Below are 21,865 nucleotides of genomic sequence, written 5' to 3' on the forward strand. Positions count from 1 at the left end.
CCCAGTTAGAACATTGAAATCCTTACTTGCAGCAGCACAACAGAATATGTAAACAGTACAGGTGCACAACCTTTTATCCGAAGATCCAAATAACGAAAACGTCCGAATAGCGACATTTTTTCGTTCCTTGAAGAAAGTTCCTTGAAAACGTTCACCGAGGGCGGCCCGCAGAGGTGACAGCGGAACCTCCGGTCGGTCCTCGAAGAAAGGGGAACTAAATCCCCATTCATAAAAGAGAAGGTGAGGGTATATTGCGTGGGAGGGTTAATAATTGACAATATGCCGCTGCCTGCCCGCTGAGTTAAAACGTTCCCACAGTAGACTCACGATACACAGTGTATCGTGAGTCTTGCGTGGGAACTTTTTAACTCAGCGGGCAGGGAGCAGCAGATTGTCGCTCCCTTCAGTTCCACCCCACCTACACCCCTCTGCTTCCCGGCCATGTGTGTGACCTCTTCCCTCCCCTCTCCAGCTCCCCACCCATTGCACCGGCGTGGGGGCTTTGCACTGTCTTCACGTCGGCGATGCCAGCATACAGTGCCAGTCACCGGCGACGTCAGGACCAACGGGACACCGACCCCCAGGCCCACTGCAAGCACGGAGATCCCAGAGACCCACAGCCAGCAGCAGCCCAGCCCCTTTCCAACTCCAGAGGAAAACTGCAAACTAGCGGGAGACGTCAGGATCACCAGAAGCCGCTCCCCGATGGGCCGCTATGGCGACAAGTGGCAGTTCGCCCCCAGCCCGAGCTGCCCCCCTCATCGGGACACCGACACACTGCAAGCACGGAGATCCCAGATCAGCAACTCCCAGCCCTTCCCGCTCCAACTCCAGAGGAATAAATAGGGGCAGAAGCTGATGGTGTGCTACGTCTTGTCTTGGGGTCGCGCAGCTACTGTGGGCGAAAACTGCCACTTGTCGCCGTAGCGGCACATCGGGGAGCGAATTCCTCTGGAGTTGGAGGGGGAGGGGGGTATTGTGCTTTTTGATCGCCCCCTGCTATCCCAGGGACAGAAGGACGTTCACCGACACCCGCAAAAACAGCGGAAACCTCCGGAGGTCCTCGACGAAAGGGGGACTAAATCCCCATTCATAAAAGAGAAGGTGAGGGTACATTGCGTGGGAGAGTAGGTATCCCAAGACAAAGTTGAGTGAGCGTTCAAAAAGGTGACAGCGGAACCTCCGCTGGAGAAAGGGGAACTAAATCCCCTTCATAAGAAGAAGGTGGCAGCGGGTGCAGCCTGGAAGAAACTATGTCGTCTGCACACCAAGGTAACGTCGCCTCTGCTGCATACAGATTCATCTGCGGTCATGGACAAAAGGAAAATATTCACGTTTTGGGTTGGGTCTGAAAAAGGTTCCCATGCACACACTAAAGGGTGCACCTGTACTCTGTAAACAATGGAGAGGTGGAAATGCCGGTACACAAACACACACACACTTTCCCTTCTGGGATAATTATTTATAGTTACCGGGAAGGAAACAAGAGCACTCGGAGAAAACGCTGACAGCATGACAGGGACCATGACTCAGAACAGATCAAACTGCCTGGGAGGCACTGCGGATCCCATGCGATCAAAGGGGAAAAGGACCTGTACTCTGTAACAGCCATACTAGACAGCACACCACCATTTTCAGGATCAATTCTGGGTCTCTGGCACTTTTAGGCAGCAACTTTATGGCCAATGTACTGTCCCATAGTCTTGAACTGAATTTTTTAAAAAGTAGCTGTAAAGGGGGACATAGCGTCACTTAGAGATTTAAGACTGGAGTTTATTTTTTTTAGTAACCAAATTTATCAACGTATAATTTTTTGTGTGATGGAAAATAAAATATAGTGGCACAGCTGGTGGACTTGCTGCCTCCTCACACGCCAGTGTTCGATCCTGTCCTCGGGCACTACCTGTGTTGAATATGCACATTCTCCCTGCAAGCATGTGGGTTTCCTCCCACATCCCAAAGACGCATTGGCTTTGTAGGTTAATTTGTCTCTGTAAAATTGCCCCTAATGTGTAGGGAGTGGGTGAGGAAAGTGGGATAACAGAACTTGTGTGAATGGGTAGACAAAAATGCTGGAGAAACTCAGCGGGTGAGGCAGCATCTATGGAACGAAAGAAATAGGCGACGTTTTGGGTCGAGACACATTCTTCAGACTGATGTGAGGGTGGGTGGGGGGACGGGAAGAAAGGAAGAGACGGAGGCAGTGGGCTGAGGGAGAGCTGGGAAGGGGAGCAGGGACTATCTGAAATTGGAGAAGTCAATGTTCATACCGCTGGGGTGTAAACTGCCCAAGCGAAATATGAGGTACTGCTCCTCGAATTTGTGGTGGGCCTCACTCTGGCCATGGAGGAGGCCCAGGACAAAAAGGTCGGATTCAGAATGGGAGGGGAAGTTGAAGTCTGAGCCACCGGTAGATCAGGATGGTTATTGCGAACTGAGTGGAGGTGTTGTGCGAAGTGATCGCCAAGCCTGCGCTTGGTCTCGCCGAGGTTGATCATACGCTGAATAATCCAACCACATTTTTGTTTGGAAGTGGAAAGAAATAATAGAAATTGCATTAATTGCAATGTGTAGGAGTTGCAAGAGTTGAGATACTGTATATACTGTATTATAATTTTGCTGCATGTCATTGTTGTATATATCATGTCTTGATTGGTGAATATGTTTAGTTTGTGACTTTATTGGAAGCAGAAATAATATGTGAATGCTTCATTGAGCATAATTCCTACTGGTGACTACGCACTTCGTCCGAGCACATTATTGCACGCGTCATGCAAGCCATCTTAAATGACCACCTAAATTGTCATTTGGCAATCTAAAAAGCTGCCTAGGTTGCCCGGCTGGAAACAGAGAAAAAAAGTTAAGTGAGAGCACTGTAAGGTATGCTACTAAATTTGGTGACTTAAACATTCATTTAGCTTTAATTACTTCCATTCCCATGCAACTATTTCTACACCATTGGTTGCCAGGTAGACCGTGTGTCATGCAATAGCTTCTGATTTTATTGTTTCTTAATGATCTGGCAAGCAGAAGCAACCTCCAAATCCCAAGGTAGATAAAGGTAATCTCCATTCAGTTAGGCAGCATGACATGTACAGAGGTTTCCAGTTTCAATACATTATACTTTACTAAAGTAATTGTTATACCTTGTAGACAGTTTTGTGTATATGCTGTCTTCTTATTTAATTCGTCCTTCTGGATCTTAATTTGATTTATTTCCTGATTCAGTTCACTCATCTCTGTTTGTAGTTTCTGCAGTTTAGATAGAGCATTTCTGTTGAGACCTTCCGTGGCTTCAACAGCTCTGGAATAACACAAAAGTAAATTACAACTTAAAATATCTAAATTGAATTTAAGTATTTTTATTTATCAAAATGTATTCAAAGAAATGTGAAAAAGTTAGGTGGCGGCAATTTATTGGATTCTCCAGCAAAACTGAAAATAAGAATATTGCGTAATGTTAATAGTACACTGATCCAAATGTGCAACATTGCAGCAAAAATAAATTGTAACAGTAAAGTAAATAAAAAAACTTCCACGAACGTCGCACTTCTACAACCTCAGAACTTTTACAATTAATGAAGTACTTCTTAAGTGGAGTCCATGTTGTGATGTAGGATTCACGTCAGTCAAGTAGTGCAAGGTAAAGTGCCACAAACAGCAGTGAAATAAATATACAGGAACATTTCCATGCCACTCCCACCTTCTCCAGTCACTCTGAATAATGCTGCAGAATTCTTCACATCTACCAAATAAAGTTAACATTGCATCTGTGAGACAGCACTCTCACCCCAACCATGGACTGTTTACCCTCCTACCATCCGGGAGGCGCTATAGGTCTCTCCGTTGCCGAACCAGCAGGTCGAGGAACAGCTTCTTTCCGGCGGCTGTCACTCTACTCAACAACGTACCTCGGTGACTGCCAATCACCCCCCCCCCCCCCCCCCCCCGGACACTTATTATTATTTATTCAAATCGTTTGCTATGTCGCTCTTCCAGGGAGATGCTAAATGCATTTCGTTGTCTCTGTACTGTACACTGACAATGACAATCAAAATTGAATCTGAATCTGAATCTGAAATTGTTCCACACACTGTCAGTACCTTAACAAAAGGGTTGTCTACATTGTGTGCAATTCCCTGGTGTGGGACTTAACCTATGACACACTGCTTTAGATGTGAACTATCCAACAGCTGTAGAAATTCATTGTTCTTCTCAGAGATATTGATGAAGCATTTCTAGTGTTTCTGCTTTTGTTTAGATTTCCACATTCTCCATTTTTGTCTCTGGGGTTCTATGTACTTCATGATTCAGCATTACAGAGGAGCAAAGGTGAGAGTGAACATGAGCCATAGCCATGACAGAAATGGCTTAATTAGCCTAATCAGAATTAAACTCCAAGGATTTGCAACAGTAAGATCGTTTGAACCAAGGAACTGATTGTGGACTGGAAGGATTAGGAGGGGGACCCACAGCCCCATTTATATCAATGGGTCGATGGTTGAAAGGGTCAAGAGCTTCAAATTCCTGGGCGTGCACATCTCTGAAGATCTTTCCTGGTCCGAGAACACTAATGCAATTATCAAGAAAGCTCATCAGCGCCTCTACTTCCTGAGAAGATTACGGAGAGTCAGTTTGTCAAGGAGGACTCTCTCTAACTTCTACAGGTGCACAGTAGAGAGCATGCTGACCTGTTGCATCGTGGCTTGGTTCGGCAATTTGAGCGCCGTGGAGAGGAAAAGACTACAAAAAGTAGTAAACACTGCCCAGTCCATCATCGGCTCTGACCTTCCTTCCATCGAGGGGATTTATCGCAGTCGCTGCCTCAAAAAGGCTGGCAGTATCATCAAAGACCCACTCCATCCTGGCCACACACTCATCTCCCTGCTGCCTTCAGGTAGAATGTACAGGAGCCTGAAGACTGCAACAACCAGGTTCAGGAAGAGCTACTTCCCCACAGCCATCAGGCTATTAAACCTGGCTCGGACAAAACTCTGATTATTAATAACCCATTATCTGTTATTTGCACTTTATCAGTTGATTTATTCGTGTGTATATATATTTATATTATGGTATATGGACACACTTATCTGTTTTGTAGTAAATGCCTACTATGTTCTGTGTGCTGAAGCAAAGCAAGAATTTCATTGTCCTATACAGGGTCACATGACAATAAACTTACTTGAACTTGAACACTTGAACTTGAAGAACCAGGTAATCGGTAATATTTGTGTTAAGTTTTATTGGAAATTATCAACGTTGATAAGTTGCCCAATTACTGACCTTTTTGTTTGAGAAAGTTTATTCTCCAGCACAAGGCAATTCTCCCCAATGTGTTTTTTCTCTTTATCCAGAGATTCAATATTGTGCCGAAGGGAATTTTTCTTTGAGTTCAGCTGGTCTATTTCTTGCCGATCCTTCTCAAAACCTTGTTTCAGATTTTCTATTTCTGCTTGCTGACTCTGGGAGATAAGCTGCAGGCTTTCCAGTTCACTCTTCTCCTAAAGTAAATCGACATTTAGTGCATAATGTGAAAATTAATGTGGTAATATTGACCAAAGTCTCACACCCTTCTAGAATCTGAGTAAGTTTAAAATTCCATTAAAAAAATCCCATTATACACAAGTTTGCTCAATGAATATGCATGCATCTTGCACATTTTCTGAATCAAATAAATGATCATTTATGCTGATTAAAAATTCAATGTTTTGATGATTACCTCCCATTGTAATGTCCATTGCTACACACCACCAGATGGGAGAATGCCCTGCTTTAAGCACAGTGTTATCATTTTACCCACAAATAAACTAGATGTACCAGCCTTTTTTTCTTGAGTTCTGCAAGAGAAATTATTTTATCTGGATTATGTTTAATAAGTGAATAATGAATGTGAATGAGCTTAAGTTTATTGGCCAAGTAGTCACATACAAGGAATTTGCCTTGGTGCTCCGCCCGCAAGAGACAACAACATAGTGACAGTTAGGAATGAAACATAAAACATTAATAATAAAACATTATTGAATAATTGAGGTAGATTCTACTATTAAATTTATAGCACATTCTAGTCATGCTAGTGACAAGGTGCATTGCACGATGCTGCATTTTTCTCTATTAATACTACTTTTACAGTCCCAATAAATGAAAACAGAGAAAAATGCTGTCTCAACTGACTCAATAACTAGTAACAGTTACCACAAAAATACTTGATATAAAAATATAAGCAAACCTGATGTCATTACTTTTACTAAAAGAGATATTGCTCAGAAACTGCTTGAGTACTTTGTACCCGACTTATTTAAACAGACTGATACACGTCAGTTGCAGGGATACAGGGAAATAAGAAGGGGAGATGTGCTAATGGAACTGCTCTCTGGCAGCCAGCATGAACCAATGGCTAAACTTCCTACTAGATCATTACAGGTACATAGTACGATAGGATCCTATCAATTTCATGATCAGCAAGATCATTTTAAATTGAATAAAATGATAGAGAAAGTACATTAAATGTTTTCAGAGCTGAATAGATCCTAGTTTAAAAAGAAGAGCAGAAATCACAGGGGCTTTGTCCACAATATTCTTCTTAGATATGGGGCTGGTGCCTGTAGTCCACATATGCTGCACATTTGTTCGAATAAGTTACATAACCAGCAACCACAGGGGTATCAGTATAACATCAGTAGTAGAGAAAACATTGAGACAATAACTCAGGGCAAAATTAATCGGCACTTAAAGAAAATTAGGTTATTAATCAATTTGTTAAGGATGACATATGCAATGGTTTGGGGCCATAAGTGTAGCACACTTAAGATTCGTCAACTTTTAAAAATATCTCGACAAGTGCCACAACATCGTCATAAGCAAGGTACACAAAAATGCTGGAGAAACTCAGCGGGTGCAGCAGCATCTATGGAGCGAAGGAAATGGGCAACGTTTCGGGCCGAAACCCTTCTTCAGACTGATGGGGGGTGGCGGGGAGAAGAAAGAAAAAAGGAGGAGGAGGAGCCGAGGGCTGAGGGATGGGAGGAGACAGCCCGAGGGCTGAGGAAGGGGAGGAGACAACAAGGGCTAACAAAATTGGGAGAATTCAATGTTCATGCCCGCAGGATGCAGACTACCCAAGCGGAATATGAGGTGCTGTTCCTCCAATTTCCGGTGTTGCTCACTCTGGCCATGGAGGAGACCCAGGACAGAGAGGTCGGACGGGGAATGGGAGGGGGAGTTGAAGTGCTGAGCCACCGGGAGGTCAGGTAGGTTCTTGCGGACCGAGCGGAGGTGTTCGGCGAAACGATCGCCCAGCCTCCACTTAGTCTCACCGATGTAGATCAGCTGACATCTAGAGCAGCGGATGCAATAGATGAGATTGGAGGAGATACAGGTGAACCTTTGTCGCACCTGGAACGACTGCTTGGGTCCTTGAATGGAGTCGAGGGGGGAGGTAAAGGGACAGGTGTTGCATCTCTTGCGGTTGCAACGGAAAGTGCCCGGGGAGGGGGTGGTGCGGGAGGGAAGGGAAGAATTGACAAGGGAGTTAAGGAGGGAGCGGTCTTTGCGGAATGCAGACATGGGGGGAGATGGGAAGATGTGGCGAGTGGTGGGGTCACGTTGGAGGTGGCGAAACTAACGGAGGATTACCTGTTGTATGTGACGGCTGGTGGGGTGAAAGGTGAGGACTAGGGGGACTCTGCCCTTGTTGCGAGTGCGGGGATGGGGAGAGAGAGCAGTGTTGCGGGGTATGGAAGAATAAGGACATTTCAGATGCCCTGGCGTGGAACGCCTCATCCTGGGAGCAGATGCGCCGTAGACGGGGGAATTGGGAGTAGGGGATGGAGTCCTTACAGGAAGCAGGGTGGGAAGAAGTGTCCAGATAGCAATGGGAGTCAGTAGGTTTATAGTGGATGTCGGTCAGAAGTCTATCACCTGCGATGGAGAGGTCAAGGAATGGTAGGGAAGTGTCGGAAATAGTCTAGGTGTATTTTAGTGCCAGATGGAAGTTGGTGGTGAAGTGGATGAAGTCAGTCAGTTGTGTGTGGGTGCAGGAGGTGGCACCAAAGCAGTTGTCGATGTAACGGAGGTAGAGGTCGGGGATGGGGCCCTGGTATGTATTGAACAAGGATTGTTCGACGTACCCTACAAAGAGGCAGGCGTAGCAGGGGCCCATGCGTGTGCCCATAGCTACGCCTTGTATTTGGAGGAAATGGGAGGAGTCAAACGTGAAGTTATTGAGGGTAAGGACCAACTCCAGAACAAGAGGTCACAGTTTAAGGATCCAGAACAAGGGGTCACAGTTTAAGGATTCCAGAACATTGGGGTCACAGTTTAAGGATTAGGGGGAAATCCTTTAGGACCAAGATGAGGAAAACTTTTTTCACACAGAGAGTGGTGAATCTCTGGAATTCTCTGCCGCAGAAGGTAGTTGAGGCCAGTTCATTGGCTATATTTAAGAGGGAGTTAGATGTGGCCCTTGTGGCTAAAGGGATGAGGGGGTATGGAGAGAAGGCAGGAACAGGATACTGAGTTGGATGATCAGCCATGATCATATTGAATGGCGGTGCAGGCTCGAAGGGCTGAATGGCCTACTCCTGCACCTATTTTCTATGTTTCTATGTTTCTAACTCCTCTAGGCGGAGGAGAGTGTCAGTGGCCGGGTGGAGAGTGTCAGTGTCAGTGGCCGGAGGAGAGTGTCAGTGGCCATTGTCATTAGCAAACTGAATTGCAAGGGATATTTGCTACTGAGAAATGAAATTGGCTAAAGGGTAGGAAACAGATAAGGGACAATGGAAAGTGTTCAGTGATTTCCTGCTGGGATTCTCATGGGAGCCTCAGCTTGTCCTTCGTTGTGTGGTAACCTTCCCTATGGGGAGGTTGTGTTGGTTCGTATGTGCAGCCACATTACAAAATGTATTCCAAAGAGCTTCATTGGTAATGCTGCTATACAAGGGCAATTCATTCCTCCGTTAGTGGATAAAGCATATTCTGCAACGCAGATTACAGACCTTCTGCAGCGTAGCGTGTGTCCTCTCCAGTTGCATGATTTTCTTATCATGCTGCTCTTTCAACCCCATGAGTTGATCATTTTCTAACTGCACCATTTCCACAACATGCTTCAGTTCTAGGGTAAAAATTATAGTAATTAAAATCTAATTGGACAAAAATACAAAAAGCAAGGGAAATATAAAAACACAAAGAAACATGCCTTCACATTAATTTCAAATTGACTTTAGATTTTGAGCTATTGCATCTCACGTATGCTTGTGCTATTCACAGTGAAGACTTGAAAATCACATATTTTACTGGTGCTGGTTTAAACCGAAGATAGACACAAAAAGCTGGGGTAACTCAGCGGGACAGGCAGCATCTCTGGAGAGAAGGAATGGGTGACGTTTCGGGTGGAGACCCTTCTTCATACTAGGGATAGGGATAAGGAAAACGAGAGTTATAGACAGTGATATGGAGAGACAAAGAACAATGAACGAAAGATATGCAAAATAGTAACTATGATAAAGGAAACAAGCCATTGTAAGCTGTTTGTAGGGTGAACATGAGAAGTTAGTGCGACTTTGGTGGGGAGGGTTAGAGAGAGATAAATGTCGGGGCTACCTGAAGTGAGAGAAATCAATATTCATACCACTGGGCTGTAAGCTGCTCAAGCGAAATATGAGATGCTGTTCCAATTTGGGTTTAGCCTCACTCTGTCAGAGGAGGAGACCAAGGACAGAAAGGTCTGTTTAGGAATGGGAAGGATAATTAAAGTGTCCAGCAACCGGGAGATCAGGTTAGTTCATACGGGCTGAGAGAAGGTGTTCCGCGAAACAATCGCCCAGTCTGCGTTTGGTCTCACTGATGTATAAGAATCCACATCTTGAACAACGGATACAGTAGATGAGGTTGGAGGAGCTGTAAGTGAACCTCTGCCTAACCTGAAAGGACTGTCGAGGTCCCTGGACAGAGTCGAGAGAGGAGGTATTGCGACAGGTGTTGCATCTTCTGCGGTTGCAGGGGAAGGTTCTTGGGGAGGGAGTGGTTCTGGTGGGAGGGATGAGTTAACCAGGGAGTTGCGGAGGGAACGGTCACTGCGGAAGGCGGAAAGGGGTGGAGATGGGAAAATGTGGCTGATGGTGGGAACCCTTTGGAGGATACAGAAATTTTGGAGGATTATGAGTTGTATGCGATGGCTGATGGGGTGGAAGGTAAGGACTGGGGGAAGGGGAGCAAGGGTAGAGGTGCGGGGTAATGAGGAGACACGAGTGAGGGCCTCATTTAAGATGGGAGAGGGGAACTCCCGTTCCCTAAAGAATGAAGACATCTCGGATGTTCTAATATGGAACACGTCATCTTGGGCGCAGATGTGGAGTAGACGGAGGAATTGGTAATAGGGGGATAGAGTCTTTGTAGGGAGCAGGGTGGGAAGAACTGTAGTTGAGACAGTCGAGATAGTTGTGGGAGGCCGTGGGTTTGTAATAGACGTAGGCCAATAGTCTATTTCTTGTGATGTCCAAGTAAATTTGAGTGTAGGATGAAAATTGGTGGTGAAGCTGATGAAGTCCATGAGTTCTGCATGGGTGCAGGAAGGAGCACTGACGCAGTCATCAATATAATGGAGATAGAGTTCGGGGAGAGGGCCAGTGTACGCCTGGAACATGGATTGTTCAACGTACCCCACAAAGAGCCAGGCATAGCTGGTGCCCATGTGGGTGCCCATAGCCTTGGACTTGGAGGAAATGGGAGGAGTCAAAGGAGAAGTTGTTGAGGGTGAGGACCAGCTCCGCTAGGCGGAGTAGAGTGTTAGTAAAGGGAAATTGGATGATTCTGCGGTCGAGGAAGAAACGGATGGCTTTAAGGCCTTCCTGGTGAGGGATGGAGGTGCAGAGTGACTGAACGTCCATAGTAAAGATGAGGGAGTGGAGGCTCGGAAAGCGGAAGTCTTCAATCCTTTCTGCCCTCGGTCTCTTCCATTGTCAGAGTGAGGCTAAACGCAAATTGGAGGAACAGCATCTCATACAGTGACTCCACAATATTTGGGACAAATACTCATCATTTATTTATTTGCCTCTGTACTCTACAATTTGAGATTTGTAATAGAAAAAAACATGTGCTTAAAGTGTACTTTGTCAGATTTTATTAAAGGGTATTTTTATACATTTTGCTTTCACCATGTAGAAATTACAGCTGTGTTTATACATAGTCCCCCCATTTCAGGGCACCATAATGTTTGGGACGCATGGCTTCACAGACGTTTGCTCAGGTGTGTTTAATTGCCTCCTTAATGCAGGTATAAGAGAGCTCTCAGCACCTAGTCTTTCTTCCAGTCTTTCCATCACCTTTGGAAACTTTTATTGCTGTTTATCAACATAAGGGCCAAAGTTGTGCCAATGAAAGTCAAAGAAGCCATTATGAGACTGAGATACAAGAATAAAACTGTTAGAGACATCAACCAAACCTTAGGCTTACCAAAATCAACTGTTTGGAACATCATTAAGAAGAAAGATAGCACTGGTGAGCTTACTAATCGCAAAGGGAACTTACTAATCGCACAGGGACTGGCAGGCCAAGGAAGACCTCCACAGCTGATGACAGAAGAATTCTCTCTATAATAAAGTTAAATCCCCAAACACCTGTCCAACGGATCAGAAACACTCTTCAAGCTACACTGCAAGATGCAAACCACTGGTCCGCCGCAAAAATAGGATGGCCAGGTTACAGTTTGCCAAGAAATACTAAAAAGAGCAACCACAGTTCTGGAAAAAGGTCTTGTGGACAGATGAGACGAAGATTAACATATCAGAGTGATGGCAAGATCAAAGTATGGAGGAGAGAAGGAACTGCCCAAGATCCAAAGCATACTACGTCATCTATGAAACACGGTGGTGGGGGTGTTATGGCCTGGGCATGTATGGCTGCTGAAGATACTGGCTCACTTATTTTCATTGATGATACAACTGCTGATGGTAGTAGCATAATGAATTCTGAAGTGTATAGATAGACACATCCTATCTGCTCAAGTTCAAACAAATGCCTCAAAACTTATTGGCCGGCGGTTCTTTCTACAGCAAGACAATGATTTCAAACATACTGCTAAAGCTTTTTTTCAAAGCTAAAACATTGTCAATTCTTGATTGGCCAAGTCAATCACCCAATCTGAACCCAATTGAGCATGCCTTTTATATGCTGAATAGAAATCTGAAAGGGATTAGCCCCCAAAACAAGCATAAGTTAAAGATGATGTAATACAGGCCCGGCAGAGCATCACCAGAGAAGACACCCAGCAACTAGTGACGTCCATGAATCGCAGACTTCAAGCAGTCATTGCATGCAAAGATATGCAACAAAATACTAAACATGACTACTTTCATTCACATGACATTGCTGTGTCCCAACCATTATGGTGCCCAGAAATGGGGGGGACAATGTACAAACACTCCTGTAATTTAACATGGTGAAACCAAAATGTATTAAAAAAGGTTTATTAAAATCTGACAATGTGCACATGTGATTTTTTCTATTACAAATCGTAAATTGTTGAGCACAGAGGCAAATAAATAAATGATGGGTCTTTGTCCCAAACATTATGGAGGGCACTGTACATATTTTACTGTTTTTTCCTTCACAGTTGCACAATCCCTAAAAAGCATGGAAGGCAACTTCCTGAATTTATTAGCAATTAAAATAATAAACGTACCATTCTGTGAACCTTTCTGTGTTACAAAATCGAAGTCAGAACATTTAAAGGTTATAATGTCTCAGGTATTAGTTTTTAAATCTTGGGAAATATACCTGTCCTTTGCTTATTTATCTGCGCTTGGATGCTTCGAAGCTTGTCTTCCCCATTTGTCACTTCTTGCTTTGATAAGGAGAGGTGTGAACTCTTCTCAGTAATTTGAGCATTCAGTTCTCCTTTCTTTGCACTCATCTCTTCAAGCAATGCCTTCAGTTCCTGTAGAGCATGATTTATTTTTGCTCGTCATTGAAAACATTCAAAATATTTTATCCAACATGCTCATCAAAACAAATAAGTGTTGAAAACGTTCAGATAAATCAGCATCTCTTCAAAGAACAAACATTACATTACATGGAACAGTCCTTGTTCCAAATGTACAGTGACATCATCCCCCAACTCTTTCTCTGCTATATCGACTTCCACATCGGGGCTGCCTCCTCCCTTTTCTTGATCTCACTGTCTCCATCGCAGAGTGTCGACTGACATCTACTACAAACCTACCTACATCCACAGTTATCCGGACTACAACTTGTTGCAACCTACATATTGTAAAGATGCTATCCTCTACTCTCAATTTCTCCCAAATTATGGCTTTCCATTCTTGGACATCTGAGATGTTGTCTTTCTTTAGTAAATGTGGTTTCCTCCGGCTGCCAGAGATGGATCCCTCACCCTCGTCTACTCTACGTCCCCTAATTCTGCTGTTGCTCCCCATCCCTCCAGATGGAACAGGGATACAGTTCCCTTGGTCCTCACCTTTCACATACCAGCCTGCAGGATCTTTCGCTTGCTTATCATTTGAACACCTCTTCCCATTCCCATACTGGCCTGGGCTCCTCCATTGCCAGAATGAGACCACATGCAAAATGGATGAACAGCATCTAATAATCCGCTTCGATTTGAAAGGTATGAACACTGAATTCTCCAATTTTAGGTAATTACATAACCGTTCCCCGTCCCTTATTCCCCAACATAATCCATTCTCTCTTTCTCGTACCACCCCCCCCACCGCACCCATGTGTCCTATCTGGACTCACACCTATTTCTCCCCCCCACTCCTTGCACCTACATTCCATCCTCTAGCTTCACAATTCATAACTCTTCAATCCTTTTGTAATACCTTATGTCTTTGCATATCTGGCCTTTGTCCAAGCATCTGCCGATCGAAAAACCTTTATCACATGCACCAACCTATTACCTGCCAGGCTGTGTTCTGCCCCTCCTCTCTTCCAGCTTTCTTTCTCTCCCTACAATCAATCTGAAGAAAGATCCTGACCCAAAACATCACCTATTCATGTTATCCAGAGATGCTGCCTGGCCTGCTGAGCTGCTCCAACACTTTGTGTGTTTTTTTGTAAAAAAACACCAGTTGCTTGTTTCTACAACACCCACATTTCAGGTTTAAACAGTGAAGACATTCACATTAAAATGCACGTCCTTCAAGGATGGCAGTACCAGTGCATGGTGTGGTGCTTCAAAAATTCAGTCCCATTTAAATTAATGGAATAAAATTTCAACAAGACTTCAATGTAACACTCTATTGCTACCAGCAAAGAATTTTTCGAGATTGCACTTTTGGTTAGCATAAATAATGGAGGGGATAGAAAGTAAATCCAGCAGTGTTCGTCCTATTACTTGATTTTCTCAAACCCACCATGGAGATTTTATGGACACGTTGCGGTCAAGGTCCAACTCCAGACTACAAACAGTCTATATATACGGGGCTTGACAGACCAGCACGATGGACATTTCATATTTGTATTTAAATAGGATGGAACCCTGTTGTACGCAGGGGAGATTTCGCCTTAAAGATGATTTGTCCTTGGAGTAGTTCCACTAACTTCAATGGAGTGTAGTATTTCACATTTACTGGGTAATTTATCAAGGAGTTTGGTCTGAGCAATCAAGCACTTTGATCTGGCAGGGCCCTGGAGAGTGTTGTAGAGCTGAGGGTTCTTGGGGTGCAGGTACTTAGTTCCTTGAAAATGGTGCCGTTGGTAGATAGGGTCAAAAAGGCTTTAGGTACGTTGGCTTTCATCAGTCAGGATACGGAAGTTAGGATGGTATGTTCCAGTTGCAGAAGGCATTGGTGAGGCTACATTTGGATAATTATGTTCAGTTTTGGTCCCCACAGAAGGATGTCGTTAAGCTAGAAAGAATGCAGAGAAGATTTATAAGGATGTTGCCAGATCTTGAAGGTCTGGGCTATAGGGAGAGGTTGGGCAGGTTAGGACTATATTGCTTGGATTGCAGGAGGCTGATGGGTGATCTTATAGAGGTGCACAAGTTCATGTTAGGGTGAATGCACAGAGTATTTTACCGAGAGTAAGGACATCAAGAACCAAAGGACATAGGTCTGTGGTAAGAGGGGAATGATTTAATGGGAACCTGGAGCAATTTTTTCATACAGAGGGTAGTGGATATATGGAACGAGCTGCTGGAGGAAGCAGTTGAGGCAGGTACTATAACAACTTTTAAAAGACATTTGGACATGTACATGGATAGGAAAGATTTAGAGGAATATGGACCAAATACAGGCAAATTGGTCTGAAGGGCCTGTTTCCATGCTGTATGACTCCATGACTCTAAATGTTCTATAGGCAGATTCAATGCACATAGCAGATAAAGGACAGACAGCTAATATTCTCTAGTGGGGCAGACCAAAGTAGAGATGAACAAATCCATCCAAAAGCACGAGGCCAAGCAAGTTGGGTTACCCAAAATTCAAGTAAATTTTAAGCAACAATCCTGTACTTCCTATATAGGCATAAAATCAGATTACATGGGGTGAAACAGAATTTTCCTAAATAACTTTACCTTGAAGAAAAACACACTTCTTTAGCAATAAAAAAAAATATATAGTAAATATATATAGTATAAGTTCCACAAAAATCTCCTTTGCAAAACAAATGCATTTACTGACCCGAATTTGTCGCTGTTTATTGACCACCTCTGCCTCACCATCCAAAAGAACCTCTGAAAGGCTTGCTTTCTTCTTGTCAATATCATTTTGCAGGAAGTTAAGCTCTTCTTTCTTTTGGCCCGAACATCTGTCCAACATCACAAACTCTTCCTGGAGCACTTTAACCTAATGGTGAAGGAATAAATAGATACATCATTGTTACAAATCCTCTAATAAATTACCTTTGGCCATTGATCTAATACAGCTGGATGGCATATAATTAAGTCTGCTTTGCATGTACCCATTATTTCAAAAATAATTATTGCGAGCCATTTCTCTGGCTGTAAAATCTTCCCATCCCACTAACAACAACTGGGCTATGGGACTCACCAGTGCATCTTCGTTCAAATCTCTAACAATACTAATCTATCACTGGAAATAACGGAGAATTGTGACTGTTTATTTAATCATTTCAGAATATTTTAACTTGTGGCATCTCATTTATTGCAATTACAACAATTAATATCATTATTTCCACAAAATGTATAATATCTTTAGATAACACAAGGATGGGTCATGCTTTTAATAATGTTATTTAATTGGGTTTAGTCACACTTTCTGTAAGTACCTCGCTATTCAATCTTTCCAATTCACTCTTTTTCTCCTCTAACAACATTGCTGCTTCTTTCAACATGTCCAAGTGCTGTTTCGCTTTGGTTTCTGCAAAAATAATTTCAGCTTGCAGTTTTTCTAGGCTGAATAGGAAAAAAGGGCAATTAGTAAACTCTATGGCATGTGACCTACTATTTGCAAAATATAATATACAATTCATAACAACAAATGACCAATTGTTATTAATCCAAAGACAAGCATACTTTAAAACTATTAAATTGTCATCTAAAAAATTGAATTTGTCTATGAATCAAAATGTTTAAAGCCTTGAACATAAACTCTTGATGTATATTTGTAATAACTTAAGGCACAAAATGGTTTCCCCCTCAGAAATAGGAACACTGCATGCTGCATTTCCCTATTGATCATTAATCCTTTCATGGTCTTTACTAAAATCTCTTGGCTAACGAGATGAATATTTTGATAGTGAATTGTCTTTGACTAGAGGTCTCTCACAAGCCTAATCAAAACGGCTGCGCTTTATGAAACCGTGGACAAAGGTATGGCCAATAGACAATGCCAACATTGCAGTGTTCTGTTCATCAATGTAAATAAAATAAGTCTCCTCACAAGTTTTCACAATTGCAAAGAGCTCTGGGTTTAGCCAGGAATTAAGATATTTGAACACGACTACTTATAAATTTGATTACCTCTTCTGCATCCTATCCAAATCCTCCACACCATTCCGTTGTTAGGGTGACCAGAACTGCACGCATTACTCCAAATGTTTTTTATTTTACATTCAACCTTCAAAAGTGCAATGCCTCACACTTGCTTGGATTAAACTTTACCTGCCTCTTTTCTAGCTGATCTAAGTGGTTTGTGTATCATATACCTTTTAAAACTTTGATTTACAACTCTGGGGGAGGGGAGTGACTTAGTGCGGGAGACAAGTGTAGGTAGTGACTTTGGTAGTGATCGACCACCAGTCTCAAAAGCCACTGTGTCTCCCTGTCCCTGGGATAGCAGGGGGCGATCAAATCACAATACCCCCCCTCCCCCTCCACGCCAACACGAAGGGCAACGATCCTAAGGCTTTAGCGTCAGAAACAGCGGGCAGACGACAATCACCCGCCATAACGCAAGACAGATCATGCACTATTGTAGGTCTCCTTTGCACGTAGGTGTTTCTGTCTATCTCCATCTCATTGTTGGCCCTGTCTGTCGCCACCCCCACCCCTCTGCTTCCCGGCCATGTGTGTGACCCCTCCCCTCCCCTCCAGCTCCCCGCCCATTGCACCGGGCGCGTGGGCTTCGCACCGTCTTCACGTCGGCGACGCCAGCAGGTCAGTGCCAGTCGCCCCGGGGCAGGTGCTCGGGGGCTCTCTCCCAGCGTGGCCCTGGACCGGGGGGGGGGGGGGGGGGGGAGGAGAGGGAGTCAGCGGGCACGCCGGCTCTGCCACACCATGGGCCGCCGCCAACAAAGCCACCCGTCCACGTCCACACGCTCGGTAGAACAGGAGCTGAGACTGGAAACTGTACTGCTCTTGCCCCCTCCCTCTGCAAGTGCAAACAAGCCCACTCTCCTGCTCACCTAACCCACCCATCCCTTCTCTCTGGGTATTGAAGGCGCTTCTGGTCAGCAGTGTGCAATAATCACCAAAATACACTGCATCTTTACAAAGGAAAAATACAAAATATGTCAATCCCACTGGATAGGCCTTAGTCATGGTGCTGTACAACACGGAAACAGGTCCTTCGGCCCAGTCGTGCCGTCGAAGTTGGAGTCTTGGGGCAGTCCTATTTGCCTGCATGTGGCCCATAGCCCTCTAAACCCTACCCATCCATTTACCTGTCGTTAATAACCTCAAGAAAATTCCTGCTTCAGTTTCCTGGGTCCAACTCAGAGAGAAGTCTCCCCCCTTTCCAGGGTTCATCGCTCCACTGTTTATAATGCTCTCTGCATTATGAAGTCCTCGACAGTGAACCCTATGGGCAATCACTACCAAAGTGTCTGCTCACACAGTCAGTACACTTGTCTCCCGTACTAAGTCACCCCAACCCATCCCCTCCCTCCTCCCCCCCAGACACCTTTCCCTTCCAACTCCAGTCCAACCACACTCCCGACCCCCTGGGAAACTGAAGGGAGCGACAATCAACTGCCACGGATACTAATAATGTCATACACAAGAAAGGGCAGATGCTGGTTGACAAAAAGTGAACACATGGTGCTGGAGTAACACAAAGACGCTGCAGAAATTTGGAAAAGTCATCCCGTCACCCATTCCTTCTCTCCAGAGATATTGCCTGCCCGCTGAGTTAAACAGTGCCCACGGTAGACTCACAAATCACTACGGTAAACTCACGGGCTACTACATTCTTACAACAAGTTTAAATGTTTCAGTTTTTAACTTCAAGAGTAAATTTGACTCGTGGAAAACTTTAAACATGTTTGAAATTTTTCAAGAGTTTACAAATTTCACGGGTACCTGCTGTTAGCGCCACGAGTCGCCAAGTTGCGTCCACGAGTTCCGAAGTTCCCGCTACGTTAATTGTACGTGATTACTACAAGTTTAATTTGTTTTAAACTCGGGGTCACTCGTGGGTCGACTCGAACCGTGAGACGGGTTTAAATGTAATTTTTTTTTTTCAATATTGGTCCCCATTTTAAATATACTAATATTCATTGGGGATAGTTCGTATGCACAGGATGTTCATAAATCAGATGTTCGTAACCTGGGAGTGGTTTTTATTGCACTGTGTCACTGCAACCCAATTATTATTTTCTTATTTCTACTTTTCTCTGTGCGACAAACCGGCTAATTTCACTAGCCTTTACGTAAAGCTAACCTTTCTTCCTCTTCAGATTAGAAGAGCATACCTCACACATTGAATAGCATCAGTTATACGTGCTGTCTGTTGGAGGTAGGCATCACATGTCGCATCTGCTGTAGAGGAGTCAGATGCAGACATTAAAGATTCCAAGGTACTGAAAGTGACTAAGTGGCATACTAAAGCAATAACCCAGCAGAATCCTATGAAAATGAAAACTGAAGCGGCAAAAAGTTTCATTTAACAGTTCTAACCACATACCTTTCAGTCATGTTTTCCATTTTCTGTACAAGTGTCTGTAATTCTAAATTTCCTGTAGATACTTCTTTGTTAACTTTTCTCAGCATACTCTCTTGTTCTGCCTTATGTTGTTCAAGGTCTTTCAAATCATTCTTCATTAGTCTATAAATTAAAAAAAAACGTGTTGCATTACTATAAATGTTTTAGCTCTTTGCATTTGCAAGTAAGAATTGTTCCGTTTTGGCAGATGGACAATAAAACACTCTTGATACTTGCATTATCTTCACAGCTGTTTGTGCTAATGGAAATCCTAATGAAGAAATCAAATACCAGCTTGATGGTGACAACTTCTATTATCACCAGGATAAGTATAGCTATGAAAGACTTTAATTTTTTTATAACATAGTTAATCTTAAAATGGTTTGACGAAAAGGATTACATCGCTTGCTGGAGTCTCATGAGATATTCACCAGGACGGCAATAATGCTGGGAAATATTACAAAAGGAAAACACTGCATATGTTGAAAATCTGGAATAAAAATAGAATGTTCTTGCAATACTCAGGCAGTCAGAAAGTGTCTGTTTCAAGTCAGTTAAATTGAACAACAGGCTCTAAATTGCATAGTGTAATGCAATGTTTATGAGCACTACAATTTTCATTAGAAAATCAGAAGCTTTCTGAGAGCTTCACAAAGATTGCGATTGTCTTTCAAGGTTCCATAGCAAGTCCCTCCCTCATGAAGCTGCTGGACATGCACAGGGGTATTGAACAGTGGATTAGATGCCACATACACGACTTTGGTCCATGCATCCGTGGATAGGGCGAGTCATTCACACAGACCAAAGTCTTCAAAAGGCTAAGACGCATTTCATTGTTAGAGTCATGGAGTCTCAGACTGGGTGCCTATCGCAGGAGGTATTCCAGGTAAAATACTTGGACCTCGTAGAAGGGCTCATGTGCTGTAGAATCATGCAGCAAAAAGTCTCCAAACTAAATAATCATGGGTGAAATGTATTGCTGAGTAAATACACCTTTCTGTGCTCAGTACAATTGTTTTGCTTCATAACTTCTAAGGTGCAAAGCAAAGTAAGAGGCAAGGGGAACGAGGAGGGGAGAAAAAAAGAAGAAAAAGAAGATTTACAATAAGGTGGATGTAGCAGATATTTGACAGAGGTGTGATGATTCAGGTAAAATGGAAAAATGAAATAACTAAATCGAATAAAACATGGATCTCTTAAGAACTAAATGTAGAAATACTGTAGCTGAAACCCAACCGATATTTGTGTTGCTTGCAAACTTAAACCAACCCATCTACATTTTTGTCTGTGATTGATATATATTTAAAACTACAGAGATTACAGCATAGAGCTCTGTGGATCACCACTGGGCACAGACCTTCAGCCAGAATAACACCACTACATTCTGTCTTCTATGGGTAAACCAGTTCTGAATCCAAGCTAGCAAGTACCATTGATCCCATGCATCTTAATCTTCTGTATCAGCCTACCCTGAGATGCCTTGTGGAATGCCTTCTGAAATCCATGTAGAAACCATCAATTGGCTTACCCTCATCAATCATCTTTGTCACCTCCTCAAAAAACTCAATCAAGTTTGTAAAACATGATTTACCTGCAGAAAGCCATGTGGACTGTAATTAGGTCATTCTCTTTCAAATGCGACTGAATCCTATCCCCAAGAATTCTCCCAAATAGTTTCCTCGATGAGATGTGCACTAGCCTATAATTTCCAGGATTGTCACTACTTCCCTTTTTAAACAAAAGGAACAATAATAGCGATTCTCGTCAAGCATGTGGTTGGAGAGGATGCAAAGATGATCGTCACAGCACCAACAATCTTCTCTCTTGCTTCCCTCAAAAATCTGGGATGGATCCTATCAGGCCATGGGGATTTATCCACCTAAATGATCTTCAAGTGATCCAACAACACTTACAGATCTCAAAATGCTCCAGTATACCTCCAGAGCTGAGGGAAAGAAAAATAAGGTCAAGATTGGAAAAGTAAGTTCCTTGGGCAAGGACAGGCAGCCATAAATAGTGGCCTATCTTTATCTCTCAAACTGTGTCATAAGTTTCATTTTTAATTTAGCGATCTTCTATGCATTACTTCCAACTCCATTATCTCAATTACGTACAACACTGTAGGTGAATCTTAAGGAGGTAGAAGTGGAATGTGAAGGGTTAAGATAATGATGGTAATGGATGGAAGATCGCTAGAGAAAAATGAAAATATGGAGAAATAAGGAGTGAACATCTAAGGACAGATATGAGGTGTTTGAGGAATGTTGTCCAGCTGCCAAAAGATAAAGGCAAGTTCACCATATAAAAAGAACTACCTTGAACAACAAATATAATAATATCAGTTCTGCTAAAGAATCTTAGCTGTATGCAGATGAGTTAGTCAAAAGAAATCAAGAAATGAAGATAAATCTAAATGTTGTAATCCTGATCACATAGACTATAATAAATTCAATGGGCGAGAAAAATACTTCATCATTTTGGCATGTAGTATCAGATGCACATACCTGCTTCTTTATCTGACCATA

General features: G+C 43.3%; 1 protein-coding gene across 7 annotated transcripts in view; it reads right to left on the bottom strand.

Annotated features, from left to right (window-relative positions):
- Positions 1-21,865, bottom strand: part of cntrl (centriolin) — a 183,972-nt gene that overhangs the window by 40,092 nt on the left and 122,015 nt on the right. For all 7 annotated transcript variants that reach the window (XM_055659763.1, XM_055659765.1, XM_055659762.1 and 4 more), the window contains 7 exons: positions 19,323-19,463; positions 16,246-16,372; positions 15,639-15,803; positions 12,772-12,931; positions 8,994-9,109; positions 5,284-5,501; positions 3,147-3,304 (listed from right to left, as the gene is read on the bottom strand). In XM_055659763.1, the coding sequence (XP_055515738.1) occupies positions 3,147-3,304; positions 5,284-5,501; positions 8,994-9,109; positions 12,772-12,931; positions 15,639-15,803; positions 16,246-16,372; positions 19,323-19,463 (1,085 nt within the window). The remainder of the gene's footprint in view (positions 1-3,146; positions 3,305-5,283; positions 5,502-8,993; positions 9,110-12,771; positions 12,932-15,638; positions 15,804-16,245; positions 16,373-19,322; positions 19,464-21,865) is intronic.

This window comes from Leucoraja erinacea, chromosome 31, assembly GCF_028641065.1.
Source record: "Leucoraja erinacea ecotype New England chromosome 31, Leri_hhj_1, whole genome shotgun sequence".
NCBI classification, from domain to species: Eukaryota; Metazoa; Chordata; class Chondrichthyes; order Rajiformes; family Rajidae; genus Leucoraja; species Leucoraja erinaceus.